This window comes from Danio aesculapii, chromosome 5, assembly GCF_903798145.1.
Source record: "Danio aesculapii chromosome 5, fDanAes4.1, whole genome shotgun sequence".
Taxonomy (NCBI): Eukaryota; Metazoa; Chordata; class Actinopteri; order Cypriniformes; family Danionidae; genus Danio; species Danio aesculapii.
Window position 1 is genome coordinate 73,636,409 of NC_079439.1, and position 18,819 is coordinate 73,655,227.

An 18,819-nucleotide genomic window follows, 5' to 3' on the forward strand; every position below is an offset into this window, starting at 1 on the left:
GTAGAATCAGCACAACAGATCAATCACTGTAGTTCTTGTGTTACTATAGCAACCGTAGAATCACCACAACAGATCAATTACTGTAGTTTTTGTGTTACCATAACAACTGTAGAATCACCACAACAGATCAATTACTGTAGTTCTTGTGTTACCATAGTAACCGTAGAATCAGCACAACAGATCAATTACTGTAGTTCTTGTGTTACCATAGCAACCGTAGAATCACCACAACAGATCAATAACTGTAGGTCTTGTGTTCCCATAGCAACCGTAGAATCACCATAACAGATCAATAACTGTAGGTCTTGTGTGTCCCATAGCAACTGTAGAATCACTTCGAGTGCTATAGTATTGTATAGTTTAAAAAAAACTATAGTACTTACTATAAATTACAGATTTATTTAATGTGGGGCAACAAACAAATAATAATAATTTGCAACACTGATATGCCCTTAAAAGTGTTCAATCTGGGGCCGTTTGAGGGGATCAGCAGGAAAAGCATCTTTAGTCTGATTAGAAACAGCTGGAGTGTGTTTGAGCTGCTGGAATACAATCAAAGCATGTAAAACTGCCCAGATTGTTTTCCCCGACTGCCTTGTTTTCTGTCTCTCAAAGCACAAATAACATATTATTATGATCCTAATGACGTTCAGAAAGTATTATCATTAAAAACATGGCCAGTACAGATTATTGTTCTGAAAGAGAACAGAACTCAATGCCTACATACAGCCTTTTTATTAATCTTAATGTAACACTACAATAATTTAGAGTAAATACTATAGTGTATTTGAACCATACCATAGTAAAGTACTGTGTATATTATATTATCCACAACATTTAATGAACTCACTTGTTAATGAATGCTCCAGCATACCGAAGTGTTATCTATAATAAACTGTACTGTGGTATACTTTAGTTTTTACTACAGTAAACTGTGGTGTACTGTAGTATAATATGGAAAACTACAGTATTGGCTCATATTACAATAGATGTTGTTGTTACCATAGAAACTACAGAATCACAACAATCTACTATTTACTTTAGGTGTTACCATAGCAACTGTAGAACCACCACAACAGATTGATTACTATAGTTGTTGTTACCATAGCAACTATAGAATCACCACAACACACAAATTACTATAGTTGTCGTTACCATAGCAACTATAGAATAACCACAACACACAAATTACTATAGTTGTCGTTACCATAGCAACTATAGAATCACCACAACACACAAATTACTATAGTTGTTGTTACCATATCAACAATAGAATCACCACAACACGCCAATTACTATAGGTGTTGTTACCGTAGCAACTACAGAACCGCCACAACAGATTGATTTCTGCAGTTGTTGTTACCATAGCAACTATAGAATCACCACAACATACCAATTCCCTAAGTTGTTGTTACTATAGCAACTATAGAATCACCACAACAGATCAACTACTATAAATGTTGTTACCATAGCAACTGTAGAATCACCACAACAGACTAATCCAAGTATTGTATTATAGTATGGTTCAACAACACAGCAGTATTTACTTTAAATCACTACAGTATTTTTCATAATGACTTATTGTAGATTATTAATACGTCCAACAGCAAAATCAGCATATTAATGGAGCTCTTACCTGAAGCTGCGGATATCCGACACAGAAGCGAACACAGCACTACAACACAGCAGATGCTCTTCATGTCGGCTGTAGATTCGTCTGTTCTGATGAACTCAACACTCGTGTCTGATGATGATTCAGGGAAATAAGCTGAATATTCCAACTTCCTGAGAAAGAAATCGGCATTATGATGACTGGGTAAAGAACACTGACTGTACAACACATGTAACAGTGCACATGCATACTGATTAGGGCTGCATGATGTTGGAAAAATCTTTTTTCTTTGCAATATTTTTTTTATTTTGCGATATATATATATATATATATTGCGATATAAATACAATTTCAACAGATGACTTAATATCTCTATTTGGAAAGAATTTATAATATTCAATCGATCGCATCTTCAGAAAATCTAACAAACAATCTATATAATTTTTGGGGTCCCCCTGACACATTTTCATTGCTGTCTGTGCTACTTGCAGTGTGTTTCGGTATTTGCATGTGTTGTATTTTTATGCACGTGTTTAGTCAGAGATTGATGACAACTTTTACTATCTGAATCACCATAAAATCTAATAAACAATCTATCAGATTTCTGCGGTCCTCAACACGTTTTCAGTGTGGTCTGTGCTATTTGCAGTGCATTACTGTATTTGTATGGGTTGTGAGTATTTTCATGCATAAAATCGATAAATACAGTCAAGAAAAAGATCCAACTGAAATAAAGCATTGCATCGTTTTCTGAGTCTAACAGTATTCACCGAATGATCAAAATAAAAATAATTCAATCAAATTAATTGTAGTTAGGGTCACTAATAGTACAATTTCTCTTGCCTGAAAGTTTTTAAAATCATTACACAATCACAGGAGTCAAAAACACATGCTAAAGATCAATTATAATACAATTATAATACAAAATTACCATAGCAACCGTAGGATCACCACAACAGATCAATAATTGTAGGTCTTGTGTTCCCATAGCAACCGTAGAATCACCACAACAGATCAATTACTATAGTTCTTGTGTTACTATAGCAACTGTAGAATCACCACAACAGATCAATTACTGTAGTTCTTGTGTTACCATAGCAACCGTAGAATCACCACAACAGATCAATAACTGTAGGTCTTGTGTTCCCATAGCAACAGTAGAATCACCACAACAGATTAATTCCTGTAGTTCTTGTGTTACTATAGCAACTGTAGAATCACCACAACAGATCAATTACTGTAATTCTTATGTTACCATAGTAACTGTAGAATCAGCACAACAGATCAATAACTGTAGGTCTTGTGTTCCCATAGCAACTGTAGAATCACTTCGAGTGCTATAGTATTGTATAGTTTTAAAACTATATTACAATTATAATACAATCTCAACACTGCATATATCCTGTGATGTGTCTATTGTGAATGATCAAATTACGATATTGATGCGGAAACCATTTATTGTGCAGGCCTAAGACTGATCTAGAATATATATATATATAAAAGACTGACTCTTTCAGTACCCTTCACTGCATTTATACCACCACAATATACACGATATATTACTGAAACATAAAGAAAGCTTATTTAACAGCAATAAAACCCACATACATCACATCAAATCATGTGTATATGTGTGCATGTGTTGAGTTGATGGTGTATTAGGTTAAATCTTTACACCTTTGTGCATCTATATGTGTGTGTAACGCATGTACTTTGACATATTTGTTGTCTATTTATGTACAGACTGTATTTAAATGTATTTTGTCTTTAAATATATCACCGTCTGGAGCGTTTCACTCATCACCTCACATGTACATCTGATGATGTGACAATAAAAGCGATTCATATCTTATATATTAGATTAACTGCTGTGGTCAATAATATTAGCCCCCTTAAGAAATAAATTTACTGTTTAAGGGTCTACAGAACAAACCACTGCTGTCCAATAACTTTCCTAATTAACCTAGTTAAGCCTTTAAATGTCACTTTAAGCTGAATACTAGTGTCTTGAAGAATATCTAGTCTAATATTATTTACTGTCATCATGACAAAGAGAAAATAAATCAGTTATTAGAGATGAGTTATTAACACTATTATGATGAAAAATCTGTTAAACATGTCTCTGTTTACTTTAATGTTTTAAACACACACACACACACATTGTGGGAAAGTTTATATATTTATATATATATATAAGCTGTTTGTTTTCTTGGCATGTTAAACAAGTGTTGGCTGTGTTTTCTTAAAATAACAAAGTCTTATTGTTTTTCTTACTGTAAGTTTTGAAATAACCACAGGATTTTTCCCTGAGTCTGCAGTTTGTCAGAGTTTATTCAGTAATCAAAAAGCCATGATACAATTATATTATAAACCAACAGCAATTCTTTGCATCATTCAGTGTAATAATTACACTTATTTAAACAATTAAACTATATATTTAATCTGCCTAGCATGTGCATGTTATTCAAAATATATTAAAAAGTATATCATAACCATATTAAATATCATTATAGCCTAATTTTAATAAGTTTCATTTACTTATAGACTGAATCCTTATACATATATATATAATTTAATAGAGTTCATGTATTTTCTAACATAAGCAAACATTTATAACAGTATTTAATCATCTCTGTTAACATTAATGACAAATAAAGTCGTTCATTGTTAGTTCATATTAGCTCATTACATTAACTACAACTGTAGATTTTAATTATGCATTAGTAAATATCGAACTATGATTAATAAATTCTGTAATTGTTCATAATAAGTTAATGAATAAATACATTAACACTAATTAACGGAGCCTAATTGCTCGGTTTAAAGGATAGTGTCTCAATTAAAACGTTAAATGTTAATTAAACAATTAATAATAAATTAAAAATAACTCGTGTATGTACAATAATAGACGTAACACCCAATAATTATAACAATATTAAATATAATAATAATAATAATAATAATAATATATAATAATAATAATAAATATTATAATAAATATTATAATAATAATAATAATAATAATAATAAATATAATAATAATAATAAATATTATAATAATGATAATAATAATAATAATAAATATTATAATAAATATAATAATAATAATAATAATAATAAATATTATAATAAATATAATAATAATAATTATTATTATTATTATTATTATTATAAATATTATAATAATAATAAATATTATAATAATAATAAATATAATAATAATAATCATCATCATCATCATATGTTTTAAAATATGGTATAATTAGACATGTTTAGGTGTTATTATTATTAGTAGTAGTAGTAGTAGGCTAAATGTAGCTTCAGTTTTGATTTTTACCATATTAATATTAATCAGCCCTTCAACAAAACCAAGTTTAAGATAATAATAACTCTAAATAAAAGACCTCAGACACATGATTCAGCTGTTACACGGACTCTGTGAAGGGTTCATTCGCTTTGATTTACTTTAAAAGTTGCTCAGAGTTTATTATAACCGCATTAAAGCGCATCCAGAGACTCATTATAAGGTCAGAAAGCTCCACGATCACAGATACTGTAATTAAACATGCTCATATTTCACTAATTAGCAAAAAAACAGAGAGTTTTACCTTGCGCTGCAGGAGGGTCGCGCGCGCGTCCACTGAAACTCCGGCAGACCAGCGCCGAGTCCAGCTGAACCCTGATGACGTCATTGACTGACACACACACACACACACACACACACTGACCCTCCTACTGCCGCTCTCTCTCTCTCTTTCATTTTTATTTTCAATTCAAGCTCGCTTTATTGACATGAGAAATTGTTAAAATGTTTTGTCAAAGCTTTCTGTTTACATCAAACATAACATAAAAAATCATATTGTAGTAAAGATATTATATTAATAATAATAATAATAATACATTTAAGAATCAAAATATTAATGTTCAACAACGATAATAATAATAATAATATAAATAATAATAATAATAAAACAAAGTATAGCATATGAAAAAAATTATAATTATAATAAATATTATTATTATTATTGTTGTTATTTTTATTATTATTATTGTTATTTTTATTTATTAGTATTATTAGTAGTAGTATTATTATTGTTTTTGGTGTTATTATTATTATTATTATTATTATTATTATTATTATTGTTAATATTATTATTATCATTATTATAATTGATATTTCAATTATTATTTTTTTTTATTATTATTATCAAACAATATCATATAATAATATTAATAAAACCATAACAGATAATATTAATAATAATAATACTCGTGCAATAGCATGTGATAATGATGATAAACAAATATTTAGGAATCAGCATTTTATTATTCAGTACTAATAATAATAATCATCATCAAACAATAACTTATAATAAATAATAATAATAATAATAGAATATATAACAATCTAAATGTTGTTGTCCAATAACAATATTATTAATAATAACTAATAACTAATAATAATACTAGAATATATAAGAATTAACATTTAATTATCCAATAATAACAACAAAAATAATATAAATAAATAAATAAATAAAACAACATATATTAATAATAATAATAGTATTAATGATAATAATATTAATAATAATACTAATAATAAATGATAATAAATAAATATATTATAATAATTATTATTATAAAATAATTAAAATAATTATTAGTAGTATAAATAATAATAATAATAATAATAATAATAATAATAATAATACTATAATATATAAGAATTAATAATAATAGTAATAAATAGTAAAAGTAATAAAACAACAACATATAAAAATAATAATAAAAACAGAATATTTAAAACAATAATAACAATAATAACAGCAGTGTGTGGTCAGCTTACACATACTGAACACCGGATGCGTCATTATTATAGGCTGTTTATTTCTGAGACGCATGAAATGATGATGACTGGAGTCCTGTATGAGTGTCTGATGACAGCGCCCCCTGCAGCTCACACACTGAACTGCTCCAACCCGAAATAAATAAATAAATAAATAAATAAATAAATAAATAAATAAATAAACAGATAAATAAATAAATAAATAAATAAATCAATAAATCAATAAATAAATAAATAAATAAATCAATAAATCAATCAATACATCAATAAATCAATAAATAATTTATAATGTAACCCAGTGGTTGGGTTTTGCCTATATTATATATATATATATATATATATATATATATATATATATATATATATATATATATATATATATATATATATATATATATATATATATATATATACCTTTTTAAAAGGTACACAATTGTTCTTGAAGGGTCCATATTGGTACCTCAAAAGTATATATTAGTACCTACAAATTTTAAGAGGAACACTTTTGTTCTTCGTAGGTGCTAATATGTTACCTTGAGGTATTAATATGGAGCTTTTCAAAAGGTACCACCCCAGTGACAGCTCACACCTTCATTTCTTCATAGAGTGCACTCTAAAACATACTGTCTTCCAACCCAAATTAAGGTAAAATATTTCTAAATGTTTTACTTATAAATATTCTTTATTTACCCCTAAATTGCAGTGTTGAACGACATGTAGGAATACACAACTCAGTTTAAGTGTGTGTGTGTGAGTGCGTGCGTTTCTTACTTCTGTTGAACACAAAGGAAGATATTCTGAAGAATGTTGGGAAAAAAACAGACCCTGAAGTCCTTTTCCCATCTCTAAATATGTGGCATGTTCATTTGTATGTGCGAACTTTCCCTTTAAATGTTACTGTCTTTAGAATTCAGATGTTTTGTGTGCTCGTCAAGGGTCATTTGATTCAGAGTCATTTGATTCAGTGGTTTTGTAAGCTCATCAAGAGTCGTTTGATTCAGTGGTTTTGTTAGCTCATCGAGAGTCATTTGATTCAGAATCATTTTATTGAAATGTTTTGTGTACTCTTCAAGAGCCATTTGATTTAGAGTCATTTGATTCAGATGTTTTGTGTACTCTTCAAGAGCCATTTGATTCAGAGTCATTTGATTCAGATGTTTTGTGTTCATTCAGAGTAATTTGATTCAGGTGCTTAGTATGTTCATCAAGAGTCGTTTGATTCAGAGTCATTTGATTCTGATGTTTTGTGTTCTACGAGAGTCCCTTGATTCAGTGTTTTTAAGCTCATGGGAAATCATTTGATTCAGAGTAATTTGATTCAGATGTTTTGCGTGTTGATCAAGAGTCATTTGATTCAGAGTCATTTGATTTAGATGTTTTGTGTTCATTGAGAGTCATTTGATTGAGATGTTTTGCGTGTTCACAGTCGTTTGATTCAGAGTCATTTGATTCTGATGTTTTGTGTGTTCATTGAGAGTCATTTGATTCAGAGTCATTTGATTCAGATGTTTTGTGTTCATTGAGAGTAGTTTGATTGAGATGTTTTGCGTGTTGATCAAGAGTCATTTGATTCAGATGTTTTGTGTTCATTGAGAGTCATTTGGTTGAGATGTTTTGCATGTTCACAAACAGTCATTTGATTCAGAGTCATCTGAATCAGAGTCATTTGATTCAGATGTTTCTTGTTCACAGAGAGTCAAGTGAATCTAAGTAAGGAAGTGTAGACTCTATTAATAAGCTGAAGTGGAGTGTGTGTGGCCTTTAGTCTTCAAAGCGCTGTGTGATGTGTGTGTTCTTGCACGTAAAGCATCCACACACTCAATAGCAGGAAGCTCTGCTGTGTGTGTGTCTGTCTGAGCGGGCCCCGGGGCCACTGTCACCACAAAACACACATTCAACAAAGAGAAAGTGTCTGTGAGCGGCTCCTGTGTTTCCTTATGGCCCTCAGCGGAGTGTGTGTGTGTGTGTGTGTGTGTGTGTGTGTGTGTGCGCGCACGTCTGTCTCTCTGTGTGTGTGTTTACACTGACCGCTCATTTATACATCTTGCTAAGGGATCATCTGAACAGTGTGCATTTGTTCCCTTAGCAGTGTTCATATGTTCCCTTAGCAGTGTGCATGTGTTCCCTTAGCAGTGTGGATGGGTTCCATTAGCAGTGTGCATGTGTTCCCTTAGCAGTGTGCATGTGTTCCCTTAGCAGTGTGGATGGGTTCCATTAGCAGTGTGCATGTGTTCCCTTAGCAGTGTGGATGGGTTCCATTAGCAGTGTGCATGTGTTCCCTTAGCAGTGTGCAGGTGATCCCTTAGCAGTGTGGATGGGTTCCATTAGCAATGTGCATGTGATCCCTTAGCAGTGTGGATGGGTTCCATTAGCAGTGTGCATGTGTTCCTTTAGCAGTGTGCAGGTGATCCCTTAGCAGTGTGCATGTGTTCCCTTAGCAGTGTGCATGTGTTCCCTTAGCAGTGTGGATGGGTTCCATTAGCAGTGTGCATGTGTTCTCGCTGCAGTGTGCATGTGATCCCTTAGCATCATGCATGTCTTCCCTAAGCAGTGTGTATGTGATCTCTTTGCAGTGTGCAGACGATCCCTTAGCAGTGTGCACATGCTCCCTTAGCCGTGTACGACTTGCTAAGTGATCACCTGAACAGTGTGCAGGTGATCCCTTTGCAGTATGCACATGTTACTTCTGCAGTGTAGATGATCCCTTAGCAGTGTGCATGTGTTCCCTCTGCAGTGTGTAGATGATCCCTTAGCATGTTCTCCCACAAAGGTGTGCAGGTGATCCTTTAGCGTTATACATGTCTTCCCTTAGCAGTGTGCAGGTGATCCCCTTTGCAGTGTGCAGACGATCATTTAGCAGCATGCACGTGTTCCCTTAGCCGTGTGCAACTTGCTAAGAGATCACCTGAAGAGTGTGCATGTGATCTCTTAGCAGTATGCATCAGTGTACATGTGATGCCTTTGCAGTTTGCAGACGATGCCTTAGCAGTGTGCATGTGCTCCCTTAGCTGTGTGCAACTTGCTAAGGGATCACCTGAACAGTGTGCATGTGATCCCTTAGCAGTGTGCATGTGATCCCTTAGCAGTGTGCAGGTGATCCCTTAGCAGTTGTACATGTGCTCCCTCAACAGTGTGCAGAGTGCCAGTGATCCTTCATCAGTGTGCTTGTGCTCCCTCAGTAGTGTGCAGGGTGCAAATATGAGAGCAGCAGCAAAAGAAAGACCAAACAGGAGCTGGTGGTCAAGTGTTTTTTACTTCAGCTCATCGATAGCTTTTTCTACAATAGCGAACACCTCGTCCACGGGCAGCTCCGAGTTTACCTGGAAGAAGAGACAGACAAATCCTTAGTTCAGCTCGACACTAGTAAAGGAGGACTGCCGAGAATCATGTTTGAGTATGTCAGTGTTATTTGCGCACCTTCCTGACGATGCCGCGCTGCTCGTAGAAGGCGATGACGGGCTCTGTGGCTTTATAATACAGATCCAGACGCTTCTTGATGGTCTCCTCGTTGTCGTCTGCGCGGCCGCTAGTTTCTCCACGCTTCATCAGTCTCTTCACCATGGTCTCGCCTTTAGCATCGATGTACAGCAACAGAGCCGGAGCGCCGATCTGACGGACAGAAAAACACCATCAGCTAACTCACACACACACTCACTGACATTGTTAACAGGTTAGTAGCATGTTTTAGAATGTTACTAGCATGTTTTTCGTATGCTACGTTGTGTTTTAGCACACTGCTGTTATGCGTAAAGGATGTTTTACGCTGTTGCTAACATTAGTAGCATGTTTTAAAATGCTGTTGACATTTGCGAATGGTTTTAGCACATTGCTATTATCTGTCTGGCATGTTTTAGAAGCTTGCTAACATGTTAGTAAAGTGTTTTAGGGTGCTGCTAGCAAGTTGTAGCATATTGCTAGTTGTTTTAACACGTTGTTATGTGTCTACTATGTTTTACAATATTGTTAACAAGTTAGCAGCATGTTTTAAAATGTTTGTAACATATTTGCAAATTGTTTTAGCACATTGCTATTATCTGTATAGCATGTTTTATAATCTTGCGAACATGTTAAAAGCATGTTTTAGGATGTTGATAGCTTGTTGTATCATACTGCTATGTGTTTTATCACATTGTTATGTGTCTAGCATGTTTTAAAAAAATTGCTAACATGTTAGTAGCATGTTTTTAAAATGTTGGTAACATATTTGCAAATTGTATTAAAACATTGCTATTATCTGTCTAGCATGATTTACAATATTACTAACACGTTTTACAATATTGATAATGTATTAGTGGCATGTTTTATAATGTTACTAGCATGTCTTAGTATATTACCTTGTTTTAGCATACTGCTATAATATGTCTAGCATGTAGCATGTTGATAGGTATTTTAACACATTACTATTAAGTGTCTAGCATGTTTCACAATATTGCTAACATGTTTTAGAATGTTGTTAGGGTTAGACAACATTAGACAATAGCTTCAATATTGCGAACATGTTAGTAGCATGTTTTAGAATGTTACTAGCATTTTTTTCGCATGCCACGTTGTGTTTTAGCACACTACTATTATGTGTAAACAAAGTTTTACGCTGTTGGTAACATTAGTAGCATGTTTTAAAGTACTGGTGAAATATTTGCGAATTGTTTTAGCACATTGCTATTATCTGTCTAGCATGTTTTATAATCTTGCAAACATGTTAGTAAAGTGTTTTAGGATGTTGCTAGCAAGATGTAGCATCTTGCTAGTTGTTTTAACACGTTGTTATTTGTCTACTATGTTTTACAATATTGTTAACAAGTTAGCAGCATGTTTTAAAATGTTGGTAATATATTTGTGAATTGTTTTAGCACATCGATATTACCTGTCTAGCATGTTTTATAATCTTGCGAACATGTTAAAAGCATGTTTTAGGATGTTGACAGCTTGTTGTATCATACTGCTAGGTGTTTTAGCACATTGTTATGTGTCGAGCATGTTTTTACAAAATTGCTAACATATTAGTAGCATGTTTTTAGAATGTTGCTAACATGTTGCTAATTGCTTTAGCACATTGTTGTTATTTGTCTAGCATGATTTACAATATTACTAACACATTTGACAATTTTGCTAATGTATTAGTAGCATGTTTTAGAATGTTACTAGCATGTTTTAGTATATTACCTTGTGTTTTAGTACACTGCTATAATATTTCTAGCATGTAGCATATTGATAGGTGTTTTAACACATTACTATTAAGTGTCTAGCATGTTTCACAATATTGCTAGCATGTTTTAGAATGTTGTTAGGGTTAGACAATATTAGACAATAGTTATAATATTGCTAACATTAGAAGCATGTTTTAGAATGTTTCTAGCATGTTTTATGTATGCTGCGTTGTGTTTTAGCACACTGCTATTATGCATAAAGGATGTTTTACGCTGTTGCTAACATTAGTAGCATTTTTTTAAATGCTGGTGAAATATTTGCTAATTGTTTTAGCACATTGCTATTATCTGTCTAGCATGTTTTATAATCTTACGAACATGTTAACAGAATGTTTTAGAATGTTGATAGCATGTTGTATCATACTGCTAGGTGTTTTATCACATTATGTGTCTAGCATGTTTTTACAAAATTGTTAACATGTTAATTGCATGTTTTAGGATGTTGCTAGTATGTTGTAGCATATTTTTAACATTGCTAATTTTTTAGCACATTATTCTTATTTGTCTACCATGATTTGCAATATTGCTAACTTGTTTTTCAAAGCTGTTAACATGTTAAAAGCATGGTTATGATGTTTCTAGCATGTTGTCGCATATTTTCTAGGTGTTATAGCACATTGTTATGTGTCTAGCATGTTTTTACAATATTGCTAACATGTAACCATCATGTTTTAATATATTGCAAGCATTTTTTATGCTAACATATTGTTAATTGTTTTAGCTATTTGTTGTGTATTGTATTAGCATATATATATATATATATATATATATATATATATATATATATATATATATATATATTATATAATTATGTTAGTAGCCTGTTTTAAGATGTTGCTTGCTTTTTGCTACATATAGCTATTATGTGTCTAACATATTATACAATATTGCTAAAAGGTTACTGGCTTGTTTTAGGATGCTGCTAGCATGCTGTAAAACATTGGTATTTTTTAGCATACTATTATTATTTGTCTAGTGTGTTTTTCTGTATTTTTAACATGTTATTGGCATGTTTCAGAATATTGCTAATTGTTTAGCACATTGTTGTTATTTGTCTACTATGATATACAATATTGTTAACATGTTTTATAAAATTGCTAAAATGTTAGTAGCATGTTTCAGGATGTTTATAGCATGTTGTAGCATAATGCTAGATGTTTATAGCACATTGTTATGTCTCTAGCATGTTTTACAATATGGCTAACATGTTACTAGCATGTTTTAGGATATTACAAGCATTTTGTAGGCTAACATATTGCTAATTGTTTTAGCTATTTGTTGTGTCTGATGTTTTACAATATTGTTAACATGTAAGTAGCATGTTTAGGATGTTGCTAGCATGTTGTAGGTTATTGCTAGATTTTTAGCATTTTGCTATTATGCCTCTAATATGTTTTTCAATATAGTTAACATCTTAGTAGCAAGTTTTAGAATGTTGCTAAGCTATTGCTAGTTATCTTAGCACATTGCTATTATGTGTATTGCATATTTTATAATATTATAATGTTAGTAGCATGTTTTAAGATATTGTTAGCATTTTGTAAGCTAACATATTGTAAATTGTTTTAGCACATTGTTTTTACGTGCCTAGCATGTTTTCTAATATTACAACATGTCAGTAGCTTGTTTTAGAATGTTGATAACATATTGCTAATTGTTTTAGTCTGTTGCTATTGTCTCTAGTTTTAAAATATTATGTTAGTAGCCTGTTTTAAGATGCTGCTAGCCTTTTGTTACACATAGCAATTATGTGTCTAGCACGTTTTACAATATCGCTGACATGTCAACAGCATGTTTTGGGACACTCTTCTACCTTCTTCTCAAACTCCTCCCCCTGTTTGACCTCTCGAGGGTATCCATCAATCAGGTAACCTTTAGAGACGTCAGCCTTGGCGATCATGGCGTCTTTGATCATGTCCAGAACGGTGTCCTGCAGAAAATAAAACACCGTCATTCGCTCATCAGCGACTTGCGAGAAATCATCAGAACACTTCCATTCGGTTTGATATTTTAGATAAAACCCTGGAGCTCTCCGACCCTCTACATGTGCCAAGAAATGTAAAAACTATTATATCTTCTGCATCAGGAGACCTATTAACATAGTTTAAACCCAGTTGTGTACCAGCAGTGTGAATATCTCCAGCCTCTAATTGTGTTTGTTCTAATCAGACTTAAAAGGACAGTCTGCATAAACTTTTAGATTGACATTCTCACTTTGTACGTGTCATCAGAGGGAGAAAGCCCCGCCCACTAGTGCCCATCTCTTTATCTCATTAGCATAAACAGCAGCCCTGAGTGAGAAGCAGCCGTCTGTCCATTAGCCATTAGAGTGTTTGAGCTGCTGAAGATAATGTCAGCATAGACTAAGAGGATTATAGATGTGGAGTTTTAGATGAACAGTGACAGGAGTCTTCATAGACCACAGGTGTCAAATCCAGTTTCTGGAGGGCCGCAGCTCTGCACAGTTTAGCTTTTACCCTAATTAAACACACCTGATCAAACTAATTCCTTCAGACTTGTTTGAAACCTACAGGTAAGTTTGTTGAAGCAAGGTTGGAACCAAACTGTGGAGAGCTGCGGCCCTCCAGGAACTGGATTTGACACTGAAGCACCTGACGAGCACTGACAATACAGCTAGTTCTGTAGTATGTGTGTGTGTGAGTGTGTGTGTGAGACTGACCAGAGGCACGAGTTCCCCCTTCTGCATGATGGCCTGCAGCTGTTTGCCTCTGTCTGAACCGGACGCCACCTCCGCGCGCAGCAGGTCACCTGAGGACAGGTGAGTGTAGCCATACTTGGCCACGATCTTCTCACACTGAGTGCCCTTTCCAGAGCCGGGACCACCTGACCACACACACACACACACACACACACACACACACACACACACAGAAGTTCATTTCCGATTCCCAGTTCTGGAACTGATGGAGTTGATTCAGACAGTCGATTCCTCACTGCTGCTGTGACTCTTTTTTTAATTCTTGAGAAATTGTTATTGTTTTTGATTATTATTAGCATGAAGGAGTCAAATGATTTAATAAAACTTTAAGATTTAAAGATGAATTAGATTTTAACCTTAGGCATCGATTCTCCATTAACAATGATTTCAGTTCCTAAATCTGTAGCATGTTTTAATATATTTGCCCATGTTTTATTACCAGCAAATTGCTGACATTCAAGCACATTTAAAAATGTAGGAGAAATAATGATGAAATAAATAATAATAAATAGGTAAATACAATCTCAGCATAATTACAGCAAATATCTAAACGAAGACTGAATTTTTAAACTGTTTTATGCAGTGTGTTTGTGTTTTTATCAACACTGCTTATGATTAACATTTATAAACATACATAATGCTTATTTAGTACACATCCGCCAAAACATGCCTCTTTAGATTGACTGTTAGTAAACAAAGTACATCGAAAACTTGTACAAAATGTAGTTCAACTTACCCACGACAAAGACGATCTTCGCATTTTTGATTTTATCTGCAACACAATGAACATGTCTGTCAGAAATGTAGCGTATGAATGAGGATTAGTTATGATTCATGAGTTATTGATTATTAACTCTCATCATTATTATTAAACTACGATTCATTTACCGTCTGGCTTCATGACAGCGACTGCTGATTTACTGGAGCACCCTAAACCCATTTCTGCTTCACACTGACTGCAAGTGTGTGTGAGTGTGTGTGTGTGTGTGTTTCCTTCATGTACTTCTGAATGCCGCAGATCACCAAAGCAACTGGTGCCAACATAGCTGTGATCCTGAACACAATACTGTCCGGACTGCCCAGATTTACCATAACAACATACACACATACATTATGATGCATACGTAAACAATGCAAGAGATGAAAAATATACTATATTTCTCCTGTTTATGACTGAAATGTGCAGGTTATTAATAAATGAACACTTCCAGATTAAAGATTTCCAGATAATTTACTTGTCATCTTGATATATATATATATATATATATATATATATATATATATATATATATATATATATATATATATATATATATATATATTAGGGGTGTAATGGTTCACAAAAATCACCAACCCAGGCTCATTCTGAGAACGTAGTCCCGGGGACGTTTCTGGAGACCGCGAAATACGTCCCGGGAGGTACGTATTTTTGCAGTTTTTGTTTTCGTGAGTCCGCGAGAGGCCGCTGTGCGCGCTTTTTCCCGCGCCGTTCTCGCGTAAACCCGCTAGAGGCCGCTGTCGAACGACCTTCCGCCTGTCTGCCTGGATGACAGAATGACTGACCGTGCGACCGGCCAATCGGCTGACCCACTCTCCTCCGTCTCTAAACCCAACCAACGACGATTCACAAAACCCGTCCAGAAAAAGAAAAGCCCTCGTCTGATTTTTACCACGTTTTCGGATTTTGACCACATTCTCACCCTGTGACGAACTTGTTCGCTTCATTTTTTGGATTGTTTTTTTGTTTTCTTGCCTGATTTCTGGAACCGCTCTTCCCCGGACTCGAACCTGGTCGTCGTCGTGGTCAGCCCCTCTCTGTGCCTCGAGTCCGCCAGAGTACACGAAGAGCTAACCGGACAAACTGGTTGCAGCGGGAAAGCCCTCCACACGGAGGCGAGAGGCCGGCCGGCAAGCGCCGAAGGGAACAGCGTCACACCGCCCCACAGCGTTTGCTTAAAAAAATTAAATGCAGCCGTACGTACCCCCGGCTACGTATTTCGCGGTCTTCGAAACGTCCCCGGGACTACGTTCTCAGAATGAGCCTGGGTTGCAAATCAAGGTTCGATTCGATTTTCGGTTCGGTTTTCAATACAGCAAAACAAGAAAAAAGCCAGAGGATTTCTCTGATTTAAATTTTTTAATGTATTAAAACTAACATCATAAAAGTTTGATCTTGTTTTTTTTTCTCTTTTACTTTAAACAGTGATAGAGCTATACTACCGGGGTTTCTCTGCTTAGCAGCAAATAAAACAAATCCTTCTTTATACTCAAAACCAAAAAGCTTCCTATAAAAAAATACATATAATATTGTAGGAGTTAAACTAAATAAAAAGAAAAGAATAATTTAGTTTTTATCTGGAACTCAGTTTCAATCTATTTTTAAGTATTTTTTATTTTCAGAGAGATGAGTGTCCACCTTTTCTTCAGACAGCACAGATCTGCTTGATTTGACTGTCACCTGCCATTTTAGTGGATCTGAAAGCAGGAATTATCTGACTGAAATGGGCTTATGAAGGAATAATGTAACGGGGCTCTATTATATTTAACATTTTCTTAAAACCTGAAGTTAAGGTCTCTCATATCCACAGCTATGAATGTCCCGATCGCCTCTGTGATTAGTTTTGCCCTGTTCGAATCTGTAGGAATTGCCTGTCTGAATGCTGTTCCAGTTACTGATCGCGTGATGTCAGTGTAAATGAGTTGATATGCTCAAATATTACCGCTACAACAGCTTACAGTCATAGCAGATGTGATTTTTTTCCACCACTCTTGTGGTGATGGTGTGCGACGTATCTGAAGAGCGGTGGAGGCGTGTGCGTGCGATGTACCTGAGCGGCGGGGGTGAGTTGTGCCCAACGTACCTGAAGAGCTGGGAGGGATGCGGTGGAGAGGGGTGTGCGACGTATTTAAGGACCGGGGGGGAGACGCGCGATTTCCGGAAGATTATCATTCGTTTGCGGGCATCTGGGAGTCTCACAAAACTTTCGGTAGACTTGGGATGTCTGGGATTACATTAACGTTACTAGCCATTTTGCGAGCTAGTGTAGCGCGTGCCTGACTGGAGTAGTGTTTGGAGGTGGGCGGGTGTGGTGATATGTGAACAGGTTATTGAGATTGGCTGTTTTGTGTTGGGGTCCAGGGTTGCTGGGGCAACGGGGGCGGAGCCAGTACGAGCAGGCTGACATAGAAGGCAGCAAGATTGCTAATGAGTGCATCATGCTTTAATAAAGTGATATTCTGAGTTCAAAAGCGATGGTCTACTGTTAACATGACAGCAGGGACGGCAGCGTGTTGTCTGCCACGTCATTTGGGATGCCATGTTGGGCTGAAAACATTATATTTTGTACTTATTCTCTTTTATCTTTTTAGATGATAGTCTGAATCGAATCGTTCGGCTTGTAATGCATACCAAACCCAAAGTCTCGTACCGAACGGTTCAATACGACAATACGAATGCATGTATCGTTACACCCTTATATATATATACATATATATATATATATATATATATATATATATATATATATATATATATATATATATATATATATATATATATATATATATATATATGACAAAATGCTCATATCTCAATATAATTCAAATATATAGACATTTTATATACAATATAAGAATATATAAATATATATAATATATATAAATAATATAAACATGTGATTATTTTGTAGAAATATAAAATATCCGTGAGATATAACACACTTTTTCAAAAACGCTTTAAATGCTACAGATCCAACATAAAATAATTAAATATTACTAAATAAATTAAATAATCTACTTTCCAACTTTCTCTCTATGCTGTTGATCACATTTCTGTCTGCATAAATAAATAAATACACACATCATTTCTCTAGATAAGACTCTTTTTCCTCATTAGGATCATATATTATTGCTGGGACTTAAAAGCTGCACTAAAACTGTAGTTTGACCCCCTCAAGTCCACTATATGGAGAAAAATTCTGCATGTTTTCCTCAAAAATGTCTATTTATGGTGAAAAAAGACAAATGAATGATCAAGAAATGTTTTATTCTAGAAGTGAAGCTCCTGCAACACACCTAATGTCCACATGAGGGCACCAGAGACCAGAAATACAGAGTCAACGATGGCACTCTTCTGAGTGTGCGTGTGTGTGCGTGTGCGTGTGCGTGTGTGTGTGTGTGTGTGTGTGTGTGTGTGTGTGTGTGTGTCTGTGTCATACAATAACCCAGAGGGTGAGTAAAGTTAAGTGTGTGTAAAGGTCAGAGCTGCTGTTCGTCTCAATCTGCCAGCGGCTCCTTTATTAGGAGGTGTGTGTGTGTGTGTGTGTGTGTGTGTGTGTGGTCAGTGTTCGGAAATCAGTGAGGTCTGGGGCGTGTTAAAGGGTTTCACACTATTAATTTTCATGAATAAGATCTGATGTGTGACGGATGAATA

General features: G+C 34.4%; 2 protein-coding genes across 3 annotated transcripts in view; both read right to left on the bottom strand.

Annotated features, from left to right (window-relative positions):
- The window catches only part of eng (endoglin), a 76,424-nt gene extending 71,146 nt beyond the window's left edge, over window positions 1-5,278 (bottom strand). Inside the window, exons 1-2 of the mRNA XM_056458874.1 lie at window positions 5,221-5,278; window positions 1,637-1,785 (exon numbers count right to left, since the gene is read on the bottom strand). Of these exons, the coding sequence (XP_056314849.1) occupies window positions 1,637-1,700 (64 nt within the window). The 5' untranslated portion in view covers window positions 1,701-1,785; window positions 5,221-5,278. The remainder of the gene's footprint in view (window positions 1-1,636; window positions 1,786-5,220) is intronic.
- A 4,417-nt stretch (window positions 5,279-9,695) lies between these two features.
- ak1 (adenylate kinase 1) overlaps window positions 9,696-18,819 on the bottom strand; it is a 23,467-nt gene continuing 14,343 nt past the window's right edge. For both annotated transcript variants that reach the window (XM_056458875.1, XM_056458876.1), the window contains 5 exons: window positions 15,124-15,159; window positions 14,349-14,512; window positions 13,482-13,598; window positions 9,879-10,070; window positions 9,696-9,781 (listed from right to left, as the gene is read on the bottom strand). In XM_056458875.1, coding sequence (XP_056314850.1) covers window positions 9,713-9,781; window positions 9,879-10,070; window positions 13,482-13,598; window positions 14,349-14,512; window positions 15,124-15,159 — 578 coding nt within the window. In that variant the 3' untranslated portion in view covers window positions 9,696-9,712. The remainder of the gene's footprint in view (window positions 9,782-9,878; window positions 10,071-13,481; window positions 13,599-14,348; window positions 14,513-15,123; window positions 15,160-18,819) is intronic.